The 26,972-nt window shown below is 38.3% G+C and overlaps 1 protein-coding gene across 4 annotated transcripts in view; it reads right to left on the bottom strand.

Moving 5' to 3' along the window:
• Nucleotides 1–26,972, bottom strand: part of fndc3a (fibronectin type III domain containing 3A) — a 58,694-nt gene that overhangs the window by 15,082 nt on the left and 16,640 nt on the right. For 2 of the 4 annotated variants that reach the window (XM_014012766.1, XM_014012767.1), the window contains exons 3-14: nucleotides 22,198–22,273; nucleotides 6,876–6,952; nucleotides 6,520–6,766; nucleotides 6,095–6,397; nucleotides 4,914–4,972; nucleotides 3,725–3,888; nucleotides 3,572–3,631; nucleotides 3,358–3,496; nucleotides 2,528–2,581; nucleotides 2,315–2,439; nucleotides 1,949–2,123; nucleotides 723–809 (exon numbers count right to left, since the gene is read on the bottom strand). In XM_014012766.1, coding sequence (XP_013868220.1) covers nucleotides 723–809; nucleotides 1,949–2,123; nucleotides 2,315–2,439; nucleotides 2,528–2,581; nucleotides 3,358–3,496; nucleotides 3,572–3,631; nucleotides 3,725–3,888; nucleotides 4,914–4,972; nucleotides 6,095–6,397; nucleotides 6,520–6,766; nucleotides 6,876–6,952; nucleotides 22,198–22,273 — 1,566 coding nt within the window. Of the gene's footprint in view, nucleotides 1–722; nucleotides 810–1,948; nucleotides 2,124–2,314; nucleotides 2,440–2,527; nucleotides 2,582–3,357; nucleotides 3,497–3,571; nucleotides 3,632–3,724; nucleotides 3,889–4,913; nucleotides 4,973–6,094; nucleotides 6,398–6,519; nucleotides 6,767–6,875; nucleotides 6,953–22,197; nucleotides 22,274–23,002; nucleotides 23,135–23,455; nucleotides 24,177–26,972 lie in introns of those variants that run through there. The other 2 variants (XM_014012768.1, XM_014012765.1) reach the window with 2 other exon arrangements.

Genomic DNA, 26,972 nt, shown 5'->3' with positions numbered 1-26,972 from the left:
TCAAGCGGGTCTTTCCATAACATGAAGGGTTAATCTTTAATAACATGCTGATTTAAAAAGATGAAGCAGACAATTTATTTTGCCAGCTGTATTAAATACGGACTAAATCATCCAAAAAAGTGGATTTCTCACATTGTTAAACTGGACATTTTAATAAAATGCAAAAAAAAAAAAATAAAAAATCGATTAGGCTGCTGAATGGAGGGAAAACATGCAAATAATTAAGTATGATTTTTATATGCAAAACTATTATTAATTTATTATTATAATTTGTATTTATTTCTTCAGAATTTATGATGTTACTCTGATAATTTACTTTTCGCTGCCTTTTGTTGGTTCTCTCTTTGCCTGAAACAGATTTTATTTAATTTTTTAACTCTGAGAGGAAAGTGGGTCTACCTGGACCCCAGGTGTTCTCTGAGGCTGGAACATAAACACCAGAGCTCAGAACTAATGCTTGGTTCTACTGGCCCAGTAAGCGTGGTTCTGAAGCAGGGACCCCTATCCTCCCTGTGATCAACACTGAGGCCCTCCTGTTGATGTTGCGTGCCGCTCCGCTGGCAGAAGCCTGTAAATGGATGAGTCACGTAGCGAACGTGGGACTTGTCGGCCCCTCCATCCCTGAAAAGCCTGCCCTCCTCCCCACACAATCTCACTTGACTTTTCTAAATTAAACCAGCAGATAGGCCGCCCCGACTTGACGCCTGGCACAGCTCGCTTACCCTAAACTTGTACTTGGTGCTCCTGTGGAGATTCCTCACGGTGAAGGAGAGTTCATCGCCGTCGTAGCTCGGCTGGAAGCCATATCCCTGGGAGAAAGATAAACGAGGGAGAAGCAGAACCACCAGCTGAGCAATCGTTCACTCAACAATCATCACAGCACGGAAAACAAAGTGATCTGTGGGAGGAACAGCTACAGGTGTGAGAGGAACTTTTAACTGGGTGCTAAATCTGCAAGAACTGTGTGAAGTCCAAGTGGTGATAAAGCTCTTCATTTTTTAAGCCAAATGTTTTACATTTAACATTTGTATTTCTTTTTTGATACATTTCAGTTAAACTTTCACATAAAATAACAGGTTTATATTCAAATACAAGCTACAATATAAAATAAACAAAAAAAATCAGTATTATAGTGAACTTTGTGTATGTTGGATGACTTTTTTGCTTTTACAAAGAATACTGAACCAAAAATGTTTATGTGCAAATATCTATGGAGGACCGAAACTGACATAATTAAAAATAAAAGCAGAAATATATAAATAGAATAAATACACTTAAAATGCACAAATTAAATTTAAAAAGGAGAACTTTATCTCATGTTTTATAATTTAATTGACCTCTTAAACGAATATATTTATTTTTTTTAATTTATCCCACAAGTCTTTTTATTCCCATGTGTTGCTTTTACATTTCTCCGTCTCCTGTTTTAACTTTACCTAACTACAAAGGCACAGGTAATTGTTTTCCTCCTTGCCTTTGTTTTAAAGCAAACTTTAAATTTTAAGCTAAACTGCATATGGATCCTGCCACTTCCTGTCTGTTGACCAATTGGAGGAGCTGACCCAACAAGGACCGCCCACCTTATTTGCATAATGAGGCAGAAATGCATAAGTAAAAACAGAAGACAGAGAAATGTAAAAACAACATGGAAATAAAAAGACTTGTGGGAAAAAATAATTAAATGTAATTATTTAAGAGACAATTGCATTTATAAGTAAAATAAAAAATAAAAAATATAAAACATGAATTATGTTCTAAAATATATAATTTATAGGAACTAAGCTGGAAAAATAAATATGAAAGTCAATTAAATTATAAAACATGAGGTAAAGTTTGTTTTTATTTATTTAATTGGTGCATTTTAAGTGTATTTATTTATAGGTCCATTAATATTTTTCTGCTTTTATTTCTAATCATGCCAGATTCGGTCCCTCATATACATACATACCAAGCCTTCTTCTTCCATCTCTAAAATGTAGTAGATGTCATCTTCTTTTGGTGAGCTGCTGGGCCTCTGCCACTTCAGACACAGCCAGGTCACTCCTGCCATCTCCAGCTCTGGAGGGAAGGGTGGCAATGGCACACTGCATGAGGTGAACAGGTCCACCACTTCACTGAACTCGCTGGGGAGGGCAGAGAGAGAGAGAGAGACAGAGGACGGGAGAGGATGGGGGAAAGAGACAGCAGAGACAGAGTGAGACATGTAAATGGACATACGGATGGAGACAGTTAGATGGAAGGAAAAACGTAACATAAAAACGGACAACAGCGAGGGTGCCTTCCAGGTAACGTTCCAGCTTTCAGATGAGCTTACCTCACTCCCATGTCGTTTTTTGCAGCGAGGCGGAAGGAATATCTTGAAGCTGGAGACAGTTTGGTCACTCTGTACAGTTTCTGAGGTCCATAGTAGCACTGTTCAAAAACACTTGTACCCTTCCCCTTTAGGGAAAAAAAAATAGTTTCACAAATTGCAACTTAAAATCAAAGCTGCTCATATTAAACAAGAATCTTCAAAATAAAATGTTACCTCGTCCCACTGAAGAATGTAGTTTTTAATTTTGGATCCATTGTCGCATGGAGCCTGTCGTAGAAACAAACGGTTCATTTAGGTTCATTTGCACACTTTATTCCAGTGATCTTTGGTCAACCGTGTCACTGATCAACATGAAATTTGGCAGGAATGTGGATGTGTCCAACCTACACTGCGCCAGCCAACAGTTTTACAATAGACCCCATATTTGAGGAGGGGGCTCCATCTAAAAACACAGTGTCTGGACTTACAAAAATGCTTATAACTCAAAAACTACTCAACATAGGAGCTTCAGGTTTTTTTTTTTTTTTTTTTTTTTTTAGCTCTGATGAAGGGTTATACATCGGGCCCACCAATGAGCACCCCCTCACACCCCCAACCAAAACAATAAATCTGGTGTATTGGTGCTTTACATACATTAGGAGGTCATACTTGCTACTGCTATGCAACATCTAGTTCAATTAAATTCTAGCACTGGGCCTTTCTTATGAAAGCCACTGGTTTTGTCACAAACATTAATTTTAGTTGTTGATTCTTTAAATGTATTTAACAACTACATACAATGTTTGCTCCCCATAGTCATTAATATCCATACTGCAAATGGCTCCCTATATTGTCTCTATTTAGTGAAGTATTGTGTTACCTCTCAGTTAAAGCCGTGACATTTCCGTCAAAAATCGGCATATTAAATTGGCCGTTCCTGCGTTTCGAACCGGTTTTAAAATCTGCACAGTCGTACTTCTCATCTTAAGATGTTTTTAAGTAATTCTAAAACCTTGTAAGAATATACTATTTTTTACCGTTACTGCAAACCATTTTTTTTGTACCTTCCACTGAAGTGAAAGTGTGTTTTTGTTCCCACTGGCCTTCCTGGGAGGACTGGGAGGATCTGGCTCACAGCTTAACGTGGTGAAGCTCACAGCTTCAGACGGGCTCCCCAGTAAACAGTTACACATGGCCTGGACCCTAAGGAAAAGCAGTGTTTAACCGAGGTTTTCACAGATTATTGACAGAAATGAAAGCAAACAGGGTCATGCCGACCTGACGTGATAGTCTGTCGCTGGTCGAAGGTCTTCTACAGTTGCGTTAAGTCCTTCCCCACTGCATCAAAGGAAAACAAAAGGTTTTAGTTATTTTTTTGCGATCCCTGATATCAGTTAGCTCAAATCCCTGCAGGGTCCTGCTCCTTCTCACCAGTACTTGCTCTGGTATTTCCCATCTTTTCCAGTAATAGAGATGGAGACCTCAAAGCTGAGGGGATCTGGGAGGGGCGAGTCATCCTCTGTGCTCTTCTCGCTCTCAGGCCTGGTGGGTTCACTCCAGGTGACGAGCGCTCCTCTGGCCTGGATGTCCGACACCTAGCATAGGAAAATTTCCTGCGTCACTCTTAAAAATCTATATTAACATTAAACTTTTCTTTCCTGTCACAAAAACTAAAAGTCTAACTTCTAATTTACATTTAATAAACCAGATTAAACTCTGATTAATGAAATGGCAATCCTGCTTTGTCTCACAATTTATTTTCAAAATAAAAGTCGTGTCTCTTGTGCTAAAAACTTCACAACAACCTCTACTTTCAGTGGAGGAAGAAAGCCAGGACTGAAAGTATGCAAGCCGATGCAGCATCAAGAACATTTCTTTGGCTGCAGGGATGTTCTGTGCAACTCAGATTTTTTTTTTTCATTCTGTTTAGAGGTTTAAACAGTCTGAGCTCCACTGCAGGCGAGGATTCATGTGTGGAAAAACTCAATCAGGTCAAGTCTGGAACTCCAACCCTGAAGCCTCGGGGCCTCACCTTAGTCCTTCACTTCCTACAGTTCAATTCATTGCCTTTTAAAAACCAGCATGGTTTAACAGATAGCTGCAGATAAAAAAACACTTTTTACTGAAACTACACTTTTCCTGCATTCCTTAGACCAGATTCTTTTAAAACTTTTACACGGAGTTTAGACTTTAAAAGAAGAATGGGGGAAATCCACTTTTATGAAATCGATTTGCATTTTTACCAGTACCAATCCAGCCACTGAACAGCTATTCTACTGAAATATTATTTCAGATCATTATTACTGTGAGTATTAAAATAACTGCAGAAAACATTTGCATGCTTTTCACACTTTTTCCACAAATGTATTGTGGATTACTGAACCAGGAAGATGTGGCCAGATTTAAAATAGATTTTAAAACCATCTCTTTGTTGGAAGCAAAATGAATATTCCTTATTAACTGTGAGCACTGGTGGCACCTTCAGAAGAAAATAAATCCAACATGGATGCATTTTGCAAAAAGGTCATAATGATCAATAAATGAGTCAAGTACATTCAAACAAACAGGTTATTTTGACAAAGGCATAAAAAAAATAAGATGGATAAAAATGAATACCAACCACTGGTTTACTGATGTTACTCAAACATGCGAGCAGCGCCTGAGCCTCTTTGTCAAGCTCTGATAAGAGAAAAAGACATTTAAATTAGAATAAACACACAAACACAATTTAAAAATGATAACTAAAGTCAGATAATAATGATCACAGGATTATCTGCTGTTTTTTTGTATAAGTAAAATCCAACAAGCTGTAAATTAGATGTAAATATAGATATTTAAAAAACTGAGTGAGGTTTCCCCTTTTTAAAAAAATCCAACGTAATTTGGACGAAGAATAAAAAAGAGCAGCTCAGCATTATGTTTGAAATAGAAAATGAAGAATAAACTTTTTTAAATTCTACCCTATTGTCTTAAAGTAGACATATGATGCTTTTAATCCTTTCTTTTAAATTTTAAATCATTCAGTTGGGGTCTTTATAAAGTGGAGCTACAATGCTTTGGTTTGAATTCCTCCTTATTCTAACTTTACCAGCTCCTCTTTCACCCCTTTTCTGCTGTGTCTCAAAGCAGCTGGTTTTGTTACTGTTCCTTTAAGATGCTTCAAGCCCCGCCCCCCTCCTACTTCCAGACCGGTCCACTCCGGTTTGCGAGATGTTTAGGTTTTCTAGCATGTAGAAACGTTGAACGTTTATACTTTTTTTTGGCAGCACGACACCTCACAGCAAGGTCGGTTCTGTGCGGAGTTTGCATGTTCTCCTCGTGCTGGAGTGGGTTTTCTCCGGGTAGTCCGGTTTCCCCCACAACTCAAAAACATGTACAACAGGTTGCCTTCAGGCCCAGGCCTTCCTTGAAAAAAAATATCCGAGATCTCAATGGGACTTCCTTGGATAAATAATGGCAAATAAATAAAATAATTTACAATTTAATTAAAAGATGTGAGCAACAGAAGACTTGTTCATCCAGCATGAAGACGAGGAAATTGTAGTTGGTAAGTCCAGACCTAATACGGTAATTGATGTAACAGTTCAGAAAACATCATAGAAAACTTAACAGGCTGAAAAATATGACCCAAACAGAAAGTAAAGTTATCTTTGCAGCACCAGGAAAAACTAAATTCAGCTTTTCTGCACTACTAGAGACTCCAAGGACACAACAAAATGTATTTAACAGCTAAAAAACTGGATTTTGTATGATATGTCCCCTTTAATATCAACCCTTTACATAAAAACTAACAAACTTTACCTCTCGACTCTCCATTTTTTCCTTTTCCTATCTGCTTATCAGAGCAGGCTACCATGTGCCTGTGCTCTGCCTCTAGCCCTTTTCCCCCAACGCCGTTTTGAATGTCCACCACTGGGGGGCTGTTGCTGGACTTCTGCGGTGATGATGGGGGACTGTCCTTGACCTGCCCTCCTCCTCCTCCTCCACCACCACCACCCTGTCGCTCCTTCAGCTTCTTCTGAAGACGTTCGTGTGTTTTGCTAGTTCTGTCGTCTCTGTGAACAAACGATGGGCGTCCATGTTGAGAGTGAGAATCTGTAGAGACTGAAAGGACAAAAATAAGCTTATTAAGAGGAAGAAACATCAGGTTAGGAGACACTAAACAAGTCGACTCAATTGAACGGGGAGATAGATAACAAAAAGAAGCGTCGCTGGTTCCGTCTCACCCTGCTCTGAGAAGATATGAGCTGGATGGTACTGGGAGATGTACTGGGAGCTCAAGTCGCCCACGCCGCCTGCCATGCCTGTGTAAAGGTGAGGTGGAGGGGGGATCATGGCGGGATGCGGTATGAAGGCAGGCAGGTGCGCGTGGGGAGGAGGTGGAGGGTGGTGTAGAGGGGAATGCCCCCCTGGGTGGAAATCTGGTTGCTGAGGTAAAACCAGAACCCTCCGCACTCCGTTCTCTTCTATGATCTAGGAGGAAGCAAACAGAGGCGAGCGCTGTAAACAAATATCAAATCTGCTCAGAGTTTATATAAGATGACAGTCTGACACTGGTGGGGGAACGGTTCAGAAAGACCACCTGTGACACATATCCAGGAGGCACATAGATTGGAGGCACTGAACCATTTGGAGACATCATGGGAACCTGAGCAGGACCTGCGAAGAAGGGAAAGAATGAGATCAAACACCGTCGCTCAGGACGAGCAGCTGGTTCATCTTTGATAAATGTGATGAGAGTAGAGGGGCCGCAAATAGAGCAGAAATTGTATCTGAGGTCTAGCCAGACTCGCAAGATTAAAGAGAAGATATTTCTCAGAAACAAAGCAGGCTGAACTCAATTAAAAACTAAAGGTGAGGGTTATTTTTAATTTTTCATGCATCACAATGCAAACAAATGTAATGAGTGGATAAAAAATGTCAAAAATTATTTATTTTAACAATATTCTGCAAAAGGTGGACTGTATAGGTTGTACACAAAATGCTATAAAGATTAAATAATACTTTAAAAATCATTTAGGTGTTTTAATTTATAAAATCGGACCCTGAATAAACACAAATCTCACATTTTGCTTTCACTAGTGTGAAAATATGAAGGAGAATATAAAGCACAACAGTTACATTTTCAGTCCCGTTTCATTCCATTCATTTATTTATAAGACATATTGGGAAAAAAATTGCAAATGTATGGAGTGCTTCTTTCTAAAACTGCTGAGAAACAAAGTTTCCTGCTCTGTTGTCGAGACCAGTTCAGTGGCTTAGCTCAGCTCAGAAAAGTGACAGCTCAGCAAAAACACCTCGAACTGAGCAATCCATGAGCCAAGTTCGCACATTTTAAACCTTAAGACAGAAACAATGGAACGCCAGATATCACACAAAAGAGCAGAGGGATTTTACTGACCTTCCAAGAAAACGCACGAGGAAGGGATTTTCCTTCATTTTACTGATAATGTGTTGAGGAAAAAGCCCCTTTAATGGGTTCACAGCTGCTGAGGACAGGCCCTACAATGACGCACTGAAACCCTGTCCTCTCACACCGACATCCAGAACCGTTTCTCTTAGGTGCTACTCCGCTTCACGTTCTCATGGGACTGTAACTGAAGTTTCACGCAGGTACACCACTGCAACCCAGTTTCATGAGTAAAAAAAAAAAATAGAAAGTCTCTAGAAACTATCCCAGCTTGCATTGAGATGACACAAACCAACTGCTGAAACAGACTAATAAAAAGATACAATAAAATTTTACTGGGTGCTACTGGTCAACAGTCATAACAGCTGCAACTTTCAAAATAATACACATGAACACAGAATTTACTGTTGTGCAGGGACGTCTTAAAAGATAAGGGTTCAGAGCTCAATGATGGGATAAACTGGTCAAAGTTGATTCACTGTCAAATCCGCATAATGTACAGGACATACACAGGATTGAAATTACACTACTCTCAGACCCCATACATCAAAAGTAGACAGTAAAACATTAAGCAAAAAAACATAAATATACGGCTAAACTAATTAGAAATAGAAGCGTGCATAAAAGTTCCCGTAAACAGTGACATATGTATATTTAAAGTCCATGACATATTTATAAAGTCCCTGATTTTGGTATAAAAGTACAGCGATAATATTAATGATTAATGCAAATATATACAGTAGTGCAAATTAAAAGCACACACAGACATGTAAGGTGATAATTCAGACCTAGTTCAGTGTTAGAAATTGTCTATTTTGTGAACTCTACAAACCAAAGTTTGTGTTAGATCGTAGGAAGAGAGGGAGGTAGAGCAGGGCGGGAGATGAGCATCCTGACTGCCTGATGGATGGAGCTGACCCTTAAAAGGACCATGATTCTTTAATAGGAATACATATTGCCCATTGCCGTTCATGCCAGTTTTTAGACGAAGATCATGTGATGTAGCTGTTTTGATCAAACCCTGAAATTATCTTTATGCACAAACCTATGCAACAACCTGAGAGGTCACACTCAGAATATGAATTGATGTTTAATTTTGAGTATTTTTATGTATTTTTACCTTCTTTTCAATTTTCATCAATTCAATTTTTTTCCAACATGTAATATTTTTATCACATGTATGTTTTGTTACATCTATCTAGTTTTATCTCTTGTTTTATCTCTTGCATTTTTATGTCTTTTTGTAAAGCACTTTGTGGTTTCTGACCTGTGAAAGGTGCTATGTAAATAAAGTTTACTTACTTACTTTTATTGTGGTTGTATTTTTAACCCACTCTGATTTAGTGTGCCATGTTTTTATTTGTTTTATCTTGTTAAGCACTTTGGTAATTGCAAGGCATTGTTGGAAGGTGCTACATCAACAAAGTTATTATTATTATTATTATTATTATTATTATTATTATTAGTTATTATTAACAGACAAACAGGATCAACTTAATGCTAACATTTCAGGCAAAGAACTCACTCAATGAGTAGCATTTGGGAGTTTGTGTTGTGAATGACTATCAGCTACTAAAACACCAAGATTTAGCACAATATCTGTAAAACTGACTAAATTATAACAATGTTTGCTAGTTTGCTAAGGTCAGTTGACTGTGGTGGCTATCTTGAATTGGAATTACTCCAAAAGTAAATCCATTGATTATTTCCTGCAAGTTAATTTAAAATTTGTCCAGTGGCTCATAATAAATTTGGCTAACAGATAAAGTTGACACCGTATTGTAAACAAAGATCTTGCATAGTTAGATCAGTCCCAGCTTGTGCTCTTCTGCAGCAGGTGACATCTTTACAGAGAAGCTGGCTTTGTTTGCATTAAAATACTACAAGTGAGTTTTGTGACTGGAGGGGAGATGTGGCATGGATGTCATAACTTGTTTTTAGGATTGTTGGTTAGATTACGTTTCTGGAGTTATACTCTGTTGGACCATCTATCACAAATAGATTCAATCCGAGTGAAATTGTATCATTCGCTCATCTGCTGTCTGCATTTTTCTGCCGTAGCGCTGCAACAAACATGCTTTACCACATCATAATCTTATCCATCTGACCCAGTGAACCGCGCTATCAGTCAGTCACGCCGCGACAAAATACATCAGCAGCAGCCTCCCAGTGAGATGCAGCTGAAGCACACAGACCAGTGAAACTGCACCGCACTTCCTACCGGCTAATGAACTGATGTGAAACAGCTAACAGGTACGCCTGTTAAAAATCAAACGGCCAGTTAAACAGTGAGTCATTTCTCTACCTGAGAACACAGCATGTGTGCGAGGACTGTGCTGACAGACGGGAAGATCTCATCCTAAATGAAGGAAGTCGCACTAGCTCAGCCATCGTTACTTTCATGTTAGAATATAATTTGAGTGGGAGTTCAAAGTGTTTACTGTTAACTCCACTCACTTTTAAGACAAATTAGATGAAAATTATGCCACACAGTGCTCAGCTGTGCACCTGCCTAATGACTGATTAGGGCAATTTTTCTTAGCTCTGCTGATGCTGTCTAACAGCAAATCTGATGAATCACATTAGCATCCGATGTTTTGTCTATTTAGATTGAAAGGCTTTGTGAATGTAGACTCAGAGTCTGTAAGGACCAGCAAGGTGAGCAAAAGGTGACGAGGGGCTCTTATGCAAGTGAGAAAAAAAACAATAAGGTGGTGGTGGAGGATGACACCCTCTCTTTTACATCAAACTGACGCACGAGTGCTGACATATCAGAATAAAAAAAAAGAAAAAGAAACACACACACACAAATCCCCCCCTCCCTTCTGTGTCATCTGTAGCACTGGTGGTGCTGACGTGGCCATGGAGTGCCAGCCATGGGAAAAACATCACCCTCAAGGGGAAAAAAACGAGGGGAAAAAACCATAAGAGGCCATTTAAACAGCAGCTTCAGTAAGATGCTTATCAGCATCCACTAAAGTTTCCATCGACACGGGAACAGTCTTTCATAAACAAGCTCTAATTCTTCATTTCTACAATTATCCTTGCAAACATGAACCAGTTTCTACAAATGTTTTCATCCACACAGATATGCAAGAAACAACCCAAATACTGTAGTAACTACAGCAGGCCTGTATGCGTCATTCTAATGCTGCAACAAAAATACACCACAAATAGTGAAGAAGACACGGAGCAGATGCTACCAACTACAGGGTGAGCCATTTATATGGATACACCTAAATAAAATGGGAATGGTTGGTGATATTAACTTCCTGTTTGTGGCACATTAGTATTTTGATGGGGGGAAGCTTCTCAACATTGGTGGTGACCATGGCGGCCATTTTGAAGTTGGCCATTTTGGATCCAAATTTAGCTTTTCCAATGGGTCATCCAACTTATTGAAAATTTCACAAGAAAAGCAATGGTATGCTTGGTTTTAACATAACTTTATTCTTTCATTAGTTATTTACAAGTTTTTGATCACTTATAAAATGTGTTCAAAGCGCTGCCCATTATTCTCCCACTGATAGCAACATCGCAGAAGAAATGCTGGCACAGGCTTCCAGTATCCATTGTTTCACTTCAAAATGGCCACCGTGGTCACCATTGATCTTGAAAAGTTTCCCCCCTCCCAAATACTAATGTGCCACAAACAAGAAGTTAATCAACACCAAGCATTCCCATTTTATTTAGGTGCATCTATATAAATGGTTCACTCTGTACAAATGAGAAATAAATAAGGATGACAAATATAAGCCAAAAAAGCTAATCCTTTTCTAGACTGGCAACCCAAGGTGTCACAAACCACCCTTGAATTTTCCAGACAAAAATGCGTCAAGAAAAGGGGAAAAAAAAACATAAGTCGCAGGACATATATTTAATCTGGAATAACACAGAGAACATAGCTCCTGCCTAGGATACAAAATTGTCTTAATTAACAGACAGATGACACAGGCAACGGCAGTGGTGGGCACCAGCCCGCTAAAGCACAAATCTGCTAATTGCGGACCTAAATATTTCGTTTGCACTTTAGCGGTCTTACTAATTTTTATAATTCATAAGCAGATTTACGATTTCTAAAATTTAAATGCAGTACCGCTAATAACTAATAATCTACCAGTCATCATTATCTTGAACAGCGGAAGGTTTGCCTGTCAATGAATCACAACACACGTGATCTATCTAACAGCACCCCTCCGAGATAAACACACTTATTGGAAAGACATACATCCTTGATGACTGTTGCTTTAGGTCACGGTTCTGATTTCCCACAATGCTTTGTGTCTGCTTACGTAGCAGGAAGGCAATGTTTAGAACTCCCTGTCCCAGCAAAAACAGTTAACGTTTGTAATCCATACTAAAATTTTGTATGTATTGATTTATTTTACTTTACAATCGGACCTCAATACTTGACGTAATTGGTCGAAGCAATCGGCCTACGGGGTTAGGGACGCAGAAATGATTTGAAGATGTTATGCTGATGAAGACTGACATCTAGTGGTCAACTGGAGCAACTACAAGGAAAACTTTAAAATCCAAGCTCTTATTTTGAAGTTTGCAGATAGTTTCCTGTACTCTGTGCTTTCATTTCCCGTCACAAATCAAATCAGTCACGTACCCAGAATGCATCGCTTCAGTTTTCCAATAAACAGTTTTAAAATTACTTTATTGATGCGTCTTTAATGAAAAATCTACAACAAACAAAAGAAAGACAAAAGAAGCAGCCGAACTAGCAATCCTCAACAACTTTTTAATTTTTACACCAGGAGCCAAAGGTCTGTTGCATGAAATCACATCCCCAGCAATCGGCAGTTGCAGGATTAAGCTGTAAAAGGGTTCATACACCGCTAGTTGGCAGTGTTGTGCATATATTGTGCATGAATTATAGCCAGTTAGTAAGTGTCAAATTGAACTTGTGCTTTAAAATTAGCTTCTGCTAGTTTTTCTATGGCATAAGCGCTTTTGAAGTTGCAGACCTAAATAGTTTCATAAGCGCTTTAGAAATTGCGGAGCTAATTTTTGGTTTAGCGCTGCCCACCACTGAGTAACGGTAACTTTACATGAACTGTTTGCAACAACAGTAACTTTTTTCTTCACACAAGTTTAACTAAACATCATTCAGCAGCAAGTAACCAAAACACAAGTTACCAACAACAAGCTAATGTTAGCTTACCGTTCCCTGTCATCCTGCACTTTTGTCATTAGTCTCATATTGCTGTATGGTCCGATACAGTCTTCAGTTCTTTTCTTTCGAGTATAGTGTAGTTCATATTGTTGTGTCGCAAATAAAACTAAAAAAGATATGCATGTTTGAAATGTTGATCCCTGCCAGCGTCTACAGAGAGGCAGCTCTCAAACACAGTCAGCCGGGCCCAACGAGCAGTTACTGATTCACTAATCTCAAATTCACATAACCCGGTTAGCTTTCTTCATTTTCCTCAGTATAACCTCATTCACTCGCTCCAAACTTTCTGCAAACAACAACAAACAGCGGAACAACATAACTTTCAGTAGGCTAATCACAAGCCTAGAGAGCCATCTCATGGCTGCAGACTGTAAGGTTTAGTCCTTGGTTCATGTCAGTCACGAATCAGTCAAAAAATGCATCATGAAGGAAAAAAAAACCATATATGTCCCTCCGGAGTATAAGATGCAGGCGCAGCCAAACTATGAAAAAAGTGCAACTTATTGTCTGAAAAATATGTTAATTTGAGTTCAAATACGTGGTAATATTGGACGATTTCAGGTACAATATACTTAGAGACAGCTATAGGAAAGGGTTTTCCACTTAATCAAAAGCATATCAGGATAAATTAATAATACACAAGCGTTTGTTTTTTTTAAAGTATTTCCTACATTCTTTTAATGTGAGGAGGGTGTAAATTGTTTTCTACAGGGCTTTCTTTGGTATTGCTGAAAGTTTAGTAAAATGAAGAAAAAAAACTTTGTATTTGTTGTAGTAATAGGTTTTTGCTCTACTCTAGAGCAGTGTTACTGTTTATCAGACGTATCCATTCATTAAAGTAATACAAAGTCTACAAAAGCTTTGCTGTGGTTGAGCAACTGGCGTCTGCAACACAAGCACAAGCATGTAATCTCTCCTAATGTCTGTCACACTTGTAGGTTAGGCAGGAGGTGGGATTTGGACATTTCTGAAGCTGTGTTCAAGTTGTCAAAATGTCAGAAAAAGGTTTTCACTCTGAAACTCAGTTTGTAAATGATTGATACTCAGGTAAACAGTCCCATTTTAGCATCACAGGACACATTTTTCTTGCAGACAGGAAACGACATTAATCAGTTTTGGAGAGCTTTAATTTGGGGATAAGCCTAACATTCTATTAGAACATTACACGCCTCTGTGTGCTCGCCGTTGGCCATGCTGCTTCTGCGTAACATGTCAGAATCCAACCGCCAAAAAGCCAGACAGATGGAGCAGGACGGGGGAAAAAAAAAGAGGAAACAGTTCTGAGTGCACAAAGCAGAGCCTAGGGAAGGAAGCTGCACAGTAAACAACAAAAGATTAAGAAAAGAAAAGGCTATTTTTTGAAAGCATTAGTAAACTTTGATTTCCTAATGTATCAAGCTATTTACAGCGTTTTTTAAAATCTTACCAGTAAACGTTTACAAGTAGAGAAAGCGTCACGCTTGTGCGTATTACAGAACATCACACCCTGCTGCTGCTCTAAGTCAGACTGAAGCCAAGCAAGAGAGGCCATGACGGCAGGGGCCGGATTTTCTAAATAATGAATTATTTGACTTTGTTTAGGATTCCAGCTGAGTTCCATCCTGCAACAAAATAACCTCCTAAAACCAGACATGTTTTAAAAATGATAAAACAGTCGACGTGAAAAACACTCATCCTGTCTTTGACATCCCAATACTAAGAAAATTATAGTTTTTTCACTTTTTACATCTGATCTCTGGTTTTTAATACAAAAACAGCAGAATGAGTCCCCAGCCCGTTCTGTAAGAGCCACTCACCATTGAAGCAGTGAATAAACCAGCTTACGCTCACTTTTGTGTACGTGTCCTTGGAGTATGGAGGGGGAGGTGAGGAATAAAAAGTAAAGTGCTAATACATCTGATGTGTCTCGTGTTTACAGAGAAATTTGTGAAACATATGGTGTAAAGAGGATGCTGTGGGTGAGTGAATTACACCAGAAATGTTTTAATTCTTAAATTATTTAGGAATGTGAGCTTATGATACTCTGAATGACCAGGATGACACAAGTGGGAAAGGCATTTTTTGATGTCTAATCACGAGTAATAAAATAATAAGGCTTAAATCTGAGACAGATTAATCTGCATTTTTTGCAATTTTATTTTTATACTAAAGAATCCATCAATCCATCCATTATCTATACCAGTTTATTCCTTTTCTAGGGTCACGGGGGGTCACTGGAAGGGGGGGTCAATGCAAGAGGCGGGGTACACCCTGGACAGGTTGCAAGTCCATCACAGACTACTACTAATACTAAAGCATATTCATATAATTTACAGTACATGTTAAAATACAGTTGGGTACAAACATATTCCTGCCACAATTAACCTCTTTGAGGTTTCCCTTTATTTTGAAGGGGAAAAAAACAGTAGAAAATCTTGTGATTTCTTTATAGGGGTGTCTTGATACATACAGCTTTTTCACTACCGATACGATACCGATATTACAGCCTTGAGTATTGGCCGATACAGATATCAACCCAATACGATAATAGAACGAACCATATACTGTATATATATTTATTATTTTTCTTTTTTTATTGTGAAATCTTAAAAAGTCTTGATCAGATCAAATAGTAAACAAGTCAACAACAGTAGGTATGAGAAAGACCGATCCCATTTAATATTAACCAATGGGTTACATAATTTTTTTTACTTAAACATAAGAATATTGTACAATTAAATACAATAAATAAATAATAAAACAGAAAACCCAGAAAAATGGCCTCAATAAATCTAATAAACACAAAATATACCTTTAAAATGTAAAATAACTATTCAAGGTGACTTGTTATTTATGCCGGATCTAAGCACTGCTGGATTGAAATCCTGAGCGGACTACTGGACGGACTGCTTGTATCTGAGATTTTAGATACAGGCTGATATAATCTGATATTCAATTTTTGGCTAATATTGGACCAATATCAGATATTGATATTGAATCCGGACACCTATTTTTCTTTAGGTGAAAAATCTCTTGATATACATAAAATCCTCTGTTTTCTGGTGTTGTGTCATTGGTAATAAGAATGTAGTGGAGATCTTCTCAAGTATATTCCCAAGTCGTTGTTCAGTCAGATGTGGCTCGTATCAAAAACTGACCAGAAATTTTGTATTTTACTTTCTTTTTTTAAACCAGAGGAGATAGAAAAAAAATCCAGGGACACAATGTGGCATTTCTGTTAGAGAGATAGGCACTGATTAAAGTGGCCACTACCAACTGTGGCAACTGCACCTAAACCCGATTGTGTTACAATCGCGTCTGATGAAAATTATGGGTAAGTCAGAGAAATGTTACGTCACAAAATGTGACTCCAGGTTAGGCAAATAACAGATGTTTTATTCTCAAGCCATCATTTGAAAACTGAAGATGTTTGTGATTGTTTTTTGTAGTTGATGGTTTTCAGCCGTCTGTCATCTTTTCCACTGATCATTAGAGAAAAAAAAAAACATTGACACATTTATTCAACCAGTGGTTCATGAGAATTTACAGAACCAAATTTTATTGTGGTAACTGTTTTAACTAAAACCAGCATCAGCTAGATTTCATTTGAACCCTTTTACAGAGAACTGAAGTTATTATTCTAAAACAGTCTCTTTAATTTCATCCTAAAAAGCCTAAAAACTTACTGACACATCTAGTAAAATGGTTAAATAACTTCAGAACCTCTTGGCTCTCATTTCTTTCTCATTTCAGACCTGGCAGGTGGTGTCCACCCATTTTCGCACCTTTTTTCCGAAACCGATAAATTTGACAGTCACATCCATTTCAGTCAGTAATTGGCAAGCTGTTCGGAGATGAGAATGTCCATTTGAATTTTTCTCAAAGAATCATTCCTCCCTAAGGATAACTTTTCATTTCATAACCATCTATTATGACCCTACACATGTGAAGCACTTAATTGCACAACGCTTTAAATGCAGACTAAAAGGATCCCTATAAAAATGTATTCCATGTATTCTTTTGGAAATAAAGACATGCAGAAGTCAAGCTGATAATATAGCATTAAAATGATTTCACTCGATCATGAAGCCAGAAGAAACTCCAGGCAGAGTTTCTAACAGGTAAGACTAAATTATTAATGACAGTAGGGCTGCTACGATTAATCAACAACTAATCGATTATTAAAATAATCGATGATTAATTTAATAATCGATTAATCGTTTTCTTTTTTTGTTGTTCTTTACTTTGTTTTTCTCTCCAAACTGCTTTAACACCTTCCACTGCCACATCTGCCTTTCTGTCTTTGACACACATGCACAGTAGTGGTAAATGGGGTAGGCCGTGGACGTCACAAGTAGGGCTGGACTGATTAGTTGAAATAATCGATGACGTCGATTATGTAAATTTGTCGATGCAGATTTTTTATTATCGATTCGCTGTATTACATAACCACCACGTGAATGTTCATGCAATTCCATTTCGGTACCTAAATGCATCATGGCGACCGTATTGGCATAAGAGTGGTGAGTTTTCCATGCTTATCCTGAACGCAGCATCGCGCAAGAGCGTAATGACGTCAGCAGCTGCTGCTTCAGTTCAGTCTGAAGCTTGAAAACAAGCCTCGCAGCTCCTGGAGTAAAATTTATCGAACAGACCGCCTCTGAATTATCTGGTGGATTAATTATCTTGTGAACATGACGTTCACTTGCTCAAAGTAAATAAAGTACCACCACTTTCTTTATTTCATCCACCATTAAACAGAGACCGGTGTTAGGTCGAGCCACGTTCCCCCATCAGACGGTTCCCCCAGCGTCTCAAACAACAGAGGAGCTTCCGACACACGTCTGACCTAAAGAGCACAAGCAGCCAACAAGTGTTGGACGTGTTCTGGATGTTCAAAACGTAGCTTAAATACCTTTTATTTATTTTAACTGCATCCTCTTTTGTTTATTTAATTTAAACATATTTTCCTTCCATGGACACTTCATCACGTAATTTTTCTAGTGGGGAAATGACATCAATAGAAACACGTGGAGCTGGATTTTAATTTGTGTAATAAGACAAAACAGTCTTGTTGTTTTCAACAGTTTTCACCTTAAAGAAATAAGTTACACAACTGATGTTACAATACAAAGAGTTGGATGTTGTCTTGATATTTGTTAATTTTTATATATTGAGAAATATGCTAAATAAAAAATAATAAATACATGTTTATTATAGTTTTTCCAGAGTGACTTGAATTTTGCATGATTTAGTTCATTTGTTAGATTGTTAACATCTTGCACTATATTTATTTTACTTGAATTTTATATGCTTTGGTTGAGATTTTATATTGATGTTAAATCTTTTAAGCTTTTTTTGTTAAAGAATTGACTCTATTGTGCATATTTTGTGTCCATGAAAAAACGATTACAGAAAATATTACAATATTAAAGAACTGTTCTTGTTAATTTGATAAAAACATTTTAAATTTCCAGTGCACTCACATCAGAATAACTTACAGATTTATTGTTAGAATAATCGATTAATCGAAAAAATAATCGTTAGATTAAATCGATTAGAAAATAATCGTTTGATACAGCACTAAATGACAGTTAGATAACCCTAACCAAAAGCAAACTTCCTCAAAGTTAAACTTTAGACCTAGAAGACGTGACAATTATAAGATAAACTACCCCTGCAACAATATGATGGTCTATTAAAAAGATATTATCAAAAACATAGATAAGCAAACTGAGACGATGAAAGAAAAAGAAAACCTCTTATAAGAGTTTATGTGAGCCTCTGTAACGAGGATACCTGCTCCCTTACCATGCAGCTTTAAGTCAAGTCCTCACAATGGCTGCCTTAAATTTTGTGGCACATCTCTGTAAGGTTTAAAAATCCCAACGGAGCGAGACAGAGCTTTCTGCCATCACCATTCGAATGAATCATCCAAAGTGATGGTGAATCACCAGCTTAAAGCTTATCAGGTGGGGACAAATTCCAGTGATACAGCTGTCAGATCTAGAATCGTGTGGCAGATTCTGAGAAATCACAGGGAGGACTCTGGGTTGTTTTTTGGGAAGGCATATCCACACACGTGCAAACCTTCCCTACAGGCAAAGAAAGAGAGAGGAATGGCTACTTTAATTAGTTCCCCTCACTAAAAGGTCTCACCTTCAAGGGAGATATCGAAAACAGCAAATGCCCTCTATAAACTGCATTTTACAAGAATGACTGTTCCTATTAAACAGGTTGTCATGCCCTACCACGTAGCAATTACGCACCTACAGCTGCTAAAAATATGACTGAATATAAAATTTAGGGCTGGGATGCAACAAATCCTGAAAACCACACGCAAACCTGATCAATATAAATCCGTGCGGCTGTTACTCGGTCCTGCGAGTACAACGTGAGGTTAAAGATGGGAGATTAAACATATGCAGGGCAGATGCCAAAGTGAATAGAGATAGACGGATGTTGTGTTCACAAAAACACACCAAACCAACCACAGCGCATGCATGCTCGCTTGCATTCACAAACAAACGCACACACACACACACACACTTTTCTTCCTCCCTCCTGCACTGCAAGTGATGAGTCATCTCTCTATTCACGTCACAGAGAGATGAGTGCACCCTGTGACAGGCCAGTTAGTAGCAGTCACACTGATCTATGTGGCACCTCTTAGTTCCATGTTTCTCCTCTGATGGAAAAACTATGTATTCCTGGTCCCTATTAGGAACTTTTCTTCAGCTTGTAATGGAGAGCTGGTGAGAGAGCTCAGTCAGATAAAAGCTGGCAGACAAAGTCCCCGTTGTGAACAAACTGTATGACGGTGTCCCGGCTGTGCAGCATCACCTCCTCTCTCTCTCCTTTCGTTGCTTTGTCATCCAAGTCTGGATGCCTGAGGCCTATTGTTTACCACAAAGTACCGGCAAACGCTGGTCTATACAAAAGTCAGACCCATTAAAAAAAATAAACGCTGCAGAACAAATAGCGTGCCTCCGAGCCACACTACAAGTCGAACGATCACTGACAATTCTTTATGATCTATTCCTAAAAATCAAATTTGCAGCTTAAGATATCAAAACAAACGAGTATCTATGAGCCTGGAGAAATATCAATAAAAAGGGAGGTATGTCTCCTGTTGCCAGCCATAAAGAAAAAGGATCATTCTGAGATCAATGCTTTTCCCGGCAAAGATGATGCTTTGTAATAGTTCACAATTACGGCCCCCCCAACACAACCTCCCACAACTATTCCAGCTCGCGCTGTCAACAACATGTAAAAGCTACACTTCATTGTTGCTTTCACAAAGCCAGCGCCGCAATCACCAACAACGGTGGAAAAGAAAATGACTCCCATCAGTAACACATCTAACTCAAACACTGCATTTCTGCTCCAACTCTTCTTGCTAAACACTATAATTAGGCCATATGTTTATTTCCCATTAAGATAGATTATTGGCGCACTGTTAATTTCATCAGCTGTGAGACCAAAGTGCAAGAGCACAACTTGGAATAAAGGATCCAAGGACAAAAGGATGGACGGTGTTAGCAGCACAATAGATTTTCTTTTACACCTTTATGTTTTGCCTGGATATAGCAAAAATCTGTAATCTTCTAAACACCATTTGAAAACTACGCTGAGTTTTGTTTTGCACTTCTGTTTTTTTAATGAGCCATTAAGGTTCATTAAAAAGGTTCTGCAAATGTTAAGTCTTTCTGTGACAAATTATCTCAAGTTAAAGAAATTATTTTAGTAGAAAATCTTTCCTTTGTTCTACCACCTTTCCTTCAATCTACATTAAAAGAAGAAATTGTGACAAAATATACAGAAAATTAAAGATGCACGATATATCGGCATTATTATCGGTATCGACCGATATTGGTCAATTTTTAAGAATATCGGTATCAGTTCGATATGCATTATTAACATCCAATATTGATTTCCCACTTTTTAATTTTGTGTTTCTGTTTTGGGAGGGGAGATGTTTGGTTGAGCAGCATCTGTTGGATCATGATGATATTGATGCTGCGCAGCCAGGAATAACTAAAGAGCCATGTCAGAGGTCTGGTACTTTATTTACAGTATCAAAAAAAGACCCTAGTGTGTTTGTGCATTAATATAATTTGTGTGTTTGTGTAATATCTGTAAATATTGGTTATCGGCCAGAACAGCAATAATTATAACAGATATTGATATGGGCTGAAATTTTCATATCCGTGCATCTCTACAGAAAATATTTGGAAGACAAAAGAATGCCCAAAACTGCTCTATTTAACCCATAAGAAAATGATATTTTTTAATAAAAAAGTAAAACAGGGGGAAAAAAATTTAGCCATCTTAATGGTTAGAAATAATCACAGCAAGCCAAACACTCAACGCTCAAATGAGCTTGTAAAAACAGTTCATTAGATGAATGCATTTTTATTACTGTGCAATAGATGATCAGCTCAGTCTTCCCTAAAAACACATCTAATTTAATAAAACGAGTTACATAACACATTTCTTAAAATGCACCATTTCCTATAATGGCACAAATCATCCGATGCTTTTATGGCACAGTACAGGCTCTGAGCTATCATTGACATCCCCCGTCATTTCTGGAAAAAAAAATACCTCACTGCATCCCAAAAGCTTTGCTTTTTTGTGGGGGCACATGCTGAGCAGAACTACTCCAGGTTCTTGAAAACTGAAGGATGAATAACAATCTAGTTCTTTGATGAACTTATTTTTCAGCAAGTAGAAGCGGCATTTATTTTGCACAAATGCTCACTAGTCAGTGTAGAGGAACAACACTTCAGTGCAACACAACATATTGACCATAAAGTCAATCACAGCAGGGGAAGACTATCAGGGAGAATTATCTAAGTAACACAATTTGCTATAATACTGGAGTAAATAAATCCTTTCTCTAATGATGTTAAAATTAGGTTGTTAAAGCTTCTAAAAATAACATTTATGAGAGATGTATTGTCTGGGAGAATTCATTTTTCAGCAATGGTTACATGTTTATTTAAAGGATTTTATAACACTGGATTATCTGGACTTGAATAATGATAGAAAATTACGTAATTTCCATTGTGAAATGTTGAAAGTGATTTACTGGCAAATTTCCAAAAAGGTTTTCATTAATTAAACTGTAAGGCCACCTTACACCAGCAGCCCACAGAGAACAATCCACATGGATTTTATAATATTAATATTATTGGTTTATCATTTAAACTGAATTGTAGTTTAGGTATGGGTGGAAGATGTTTGGTTAAATTTTGAATTAGAGGCACTACATGTGACAGTTTATAAATACTAGATCTTTAAATCAAAGTATATCAGTTCTCTTACCTGTGATACACTGAAACTGACCATCCTCTCGTCGAATAGTGAAGGCCTCACCTGGGTTGACTTGCACCAGGATTACCTGTAAGGATGCAAAGACATAATTTAAACATTTTACGGAAAAAAAAATCCATTTTAACATCTATGTTCAACTAATTATTCTATTAATAATCTAACAAGTTAAATAAGTTCAAATATACTGACTGGCATCTAGAGCTTTCTATAAAAATGTATTATTGTTATTAATAAATAAATGATAGCAATTAAAAAACCACATAGTAAACTAAATAAAAAACAACAGCTGCTGCCGACAGATGAAGCCAAGAAGAAAATTTTCAATCACCGTGTCAAGCCAATTCAGTCCGTTAATTGGCGCAAACACTAAAAATAGTCCAACGTTCAAATGTGAAATAAACAAAAAGACAATCTGTCAGCTGAACTTTGTTAATATCCAAATGTAATTCACACAGAGAAGTCACTCAGTTCATGGGGAAATGTCAGGCACACACTGATATGCGCTCTAAAATGAGTCATGCCGCTTTAGTCGTTATAAAACACTAAACAAACATACCCTGGATGGGGGGGGACAAAACAAGACAAAAAAAGAAGAAAACATCTCTGATAAATTATCAAAAGAAAATATAGTATTTCCAACAGATTTGTATGTTTTTTGTATGTTTTCCATAATAAGCACATAAAAAAAATTTTTCCGTAAAACAAACAGCTGTTTTCACAATCGAATGTTCTCTAAAGTTATCTCTAAACAATCCGAGGTTTCGGTTTCCTGGCGCTGCGTGTGGGCGCTAGATACCTCGCTCTTGTGGAAGTCGCTGCCATAGAACCTACACTCCTCTGTCAAAGGGCTTTGTCTACGGCTGTCTTCAAACACTGAAATCATCAGCACCTCCATCTCTGACACCGCTCCCATTCATGTGCTCGGCGAAGACAGGAAAGAGCCCTTTGACTGCCACACAGAGCCTGATATGTTGATACAAACCCACACAGGCAGCGTCAGCAGTGTGTGTAGTGTGATGGTGGAGGTGGGAGGGGCAATGGAGTCTAATTCAATCAAAGTCTGAGCACTCCAGTCAGGTACGTGTGTATGTTTGTTGTTCTCTCTCTTCATTGTAAAGCAACCAAAAAGATTAATCAGTTTTTTGTTTAAAATTACAGTAGAAATCAATCAAGAGCTACTGCACGTGGAGGGAAAAAAGGAGGAGGGAGGGATTTGCTTGGGGGGAAAAAAAATCTTATTGCTACTTACTGTTCCCCGCATCGTTTCCTCTCATTGAAGCGTCACTAATCATGCAGTCAAAGACAGGAACAGATGCTCCAGGGTCTACTAGACCCTTCACCACTTCACCCAACCCTCATGAGAGATCACATGACCTACGATGCTTAGACATCTGGCTGAGCTTGTCGTTTTTTTTACAAACTCCACTTTTATCCACAACAGCATTAAGTCCAGGAAGAGATCGACGAAACGTGAAGAAAACCGAAATTTAGGACTTAAGATTTTTTTTTTGGTGGCGATAATCTCATGGTTGCCTAGCCAGGTTCGGGTGCATCTGCTGCTTCATCAGCGGCACACTGCTCGGCGGCGAGCAGCTCGTTCACTCTCGTCTCCCCGGCTTCGGTGCAGCCTCCCTGCCATCAGTATCCACAGCAACGCTTTCAACAATCCACAGCAATGTCCACACCAAACCTCCACAGAAAGGGACCAAAAGCTTATCAGCCGTGGCCACGCTTCGGAACGGGAAGAAAAAAACGTAGATGAGCTCAAGAAAACAAGATAAAAAAAAGAGAGGAGTTTGGATGGTGCCTCAGTTTGCTGCTTCCTTTTTGCCTCTTTTCACAGACTCTGTGCCAGTTCAGTTAGCGCCTGCTGTGCTCCTTAACATGGTTAATTTCAATAGCATTCCATCAGGGTGTGATCATAGCACTGCTGAGATGGTAAAGGTAGAAGGGGTCCGTAGCATTGGGAGTCCTTTGTTCAGTCTTTTTCACAACAACAATGGCGTGAGGAAGCAGAGCAACCCACGTAGCTTCTGAGGCTGACATATATGACTACGCTACAGTCCCTCTGCCTCCCTCTCTCCCTGCTCTCCCTCCCCCTCATACTCTACTGTGGCTCTCTTTCCCGTTCAGAGCCTTACATCCCCTTAATACGCCGATCAATGAGGAGATGAGGTAGGGACAGCTCAATTGCAGAACTCCAGTGTTGGTGAAAATTGCAGCCTAAGGTTGTCTGATGTCTTCAAATATCACAAAGCAGCACGCTCACGGTAAAAACAAAACATTATTTGTGTTGTGACAATACACACGGCTTGAAAGTGTTCAATGCCTCTGGTAACATCTGCCCTCATTTAGTCTAAATGGATCGTATCTTAAAGTGATAGTGCTGATCACTTGATCACCAAGTTATCAGACAATCTGCAACATTATTCCTATGGCAAGAACGTACAACAAAATCCTCTGAAAATTATTCCTATTTGTTTTACCTTATATTTAAATATAATACAAACCAATCTGGATTGAGCCTTTTATAGAAGAAAGTCATAAGCAGTCATCAGTACAGCTTAGGTAATTAAGAGGACCTCAGGGAAAAGTTGGAGTAAAATTAATTTTGAAAGAGAAATGACAGCAAATAAATCTATAGTTTACACAGCTCACACATTAACAGTTCAAACCACTGCATTAACCTAATATACTCATTAGGAAGCCTGATACTGGTTTCACGGTATACCCAGATACGAAAAGAATCAATTTCAAAACCGCTAAAATTTTCCGTCTTATTGTTCTTGCAGTATAAGCGGTTTTACTTATTTGGTTTTTAATGAATGTTGAGGGAAGTGGAGGTGAAATCCCTCCCCTTCCCCCCGTGCACCATTAGCTGCCAGCTCTGCAGGCTGTAACATGGCTTCATGAGGTGAGACGAGTTCCCCAAACTTTCCCCATGTCTAAAATAATAAAATCAGGCTACGAGGGGAGGGAATGTTTTTCTATCTCACGATTCAATTCAATTCTGATTTTTGGGGCCACGATTCGAATCAAAATCGATTTTTATTCAAAACTGATAATGTTAACCCATTTGTCGTGTTCCCAAAGTAGGGTTGCCACGATTAATCGGCGACTAATCGATTATTAAAATAATCGATGACTAATTTAATAATCGATTAATCGTTTTCTTTTTTTGTTGTTCTTTACTTTGTTTTTCTCTCCAAACTGCTTTGACACCTTCCACTGCCACATCTGCCTTTCTGTCTTTGATACACATGCACACATGCACAGTAGTGGTAACTAAGGTAGGCCGTGGGCGTCACAAGACATTATACAGACAGGCTCTGGTATCATGGCTACCTGACAACAGAGCTCAAAAGTGTGGGATCTTTTTAAGAAAATGAAAGAGAAACCTGTGCAATATCTGCAGAGCAGAACTTGCCTTCCACAGCAATTATTTTTAGTTAGCATTAAGCTAAAATCTAACGATGGTTATATAATAGCAGCTGCATTCTGACGTGATAAGCTGTATGTTTTATATTCAATTAATATCAAATTAATCGATTAATTCGAATTTGCCATTTCTAAAGATTTAATTTTGGGAAAATCGAGATTTTTTTTCCCACCAGTGCACTCTTTGGGGCTTCTGTAGTTCAGAGGTCACCCCATCTATCCCTCAAGACGGTGCATAACATCACAATACGGCAGCTAGCAAAGAGGATCTACTTCTCAAAAAAGGCAGTGTGTCTTCAGTTTTTTGGAACTGGTTAGGTTTTGCAACCTCGGACTTGGAGCAACGAATACCTCATTGCAAAATCTGTTTGAAGGCTCTTGCTACAAAAAGCAGGAGTACAACAAATTTGTTTCGACACCTGAAACAGAGGCACTCCGTTAAGTGGGACGCAAAATAGATTAAAATCGAAAATCGAATTTGGGATGAAAAAAAAAAATCAGATTTTTTGGGGGGGGGGCATATCGCCCAGCCCTAATGTGAATCAGTTTTTTGGTACACCCCTATTGGCTACCATTAAAAGACGGACAACAACAGCTTGCAGGCAGTGGCAGCTAGAGGGCAACACATTGACATGATGGCGCACCACGAGGTAAAGGTTATGTTGAAATGAAGCTACCTTTAGCATCAGTGAAACATATCATTGTGTTACTGTGGCATTTTGTGATGCTGTACTGTGTTGTGGAGTTGTTGGATTGTGTATTTGATTAGTTTTAAGTGAAAAGTACCGAGAGCCTCTGTGGATTTAGCCGAGCAGCTCTTTAGCTGAACTGCATTTGAATATGTGAGTTCATCATTGTGATTTCTGTTGTTTCTGTGTGCGTGTAATGATTTTTAATATACTGTATAATCGTTAAAACACCCCTTTTAATCTAAAACACAATAAAATCTCACAATATGATACATTGTCAGTAAAATAACTTGGTCTGCAGTACAACCTGATTTGTTTAGCTATTAACGCAGTGGAATAGCAATTAACGTAACAGCGTAAACTTGATCAGTGTAGCTTAATTACATTAGGTGCTAAAAATCATAGGTTTGAACATGCATGTTAAAACGGAATGAAATTCCAGCATTACATTACACTTTTTCTATAACTGCAGAAAATTGTGTGCCAAAAGAACAATTTAAAACATATCTAACAAATGGATTTTATTTCATCTTAAATGTGTCACAATAAACGCAAACATTAAAAATGAATAGGCCTGTCGCGATAGTCAATAAATCAATTAATCGCACGATAACTTTTTTTGAGGTCGGTAAAAAAAAA

The sequence above is a fragment of the Austrofundulus limnaeus genome, unplaced genomic scaffold, assembly GCF_001266775.1.
Source record: "Austrofundulus limnaeus strain Quisiro unplaced genomic scaffold, Austrofundulus_limnaeus-1.0 Scaffold94, whole genome shotgun sequence".
NCBI classification, from domain to species: Eukaryota; Metazoa; Chordata; class Actinopteri; order Cyprinodontiformes; family Rivulidae; genus Austrofundulus; species Austrofundulus limnaeus.
The sequence above is the reverse complement of the archived record's forward strand: the minus strand, read 5'-3'. Positions and strand labels throughout refer to the sequence as shown.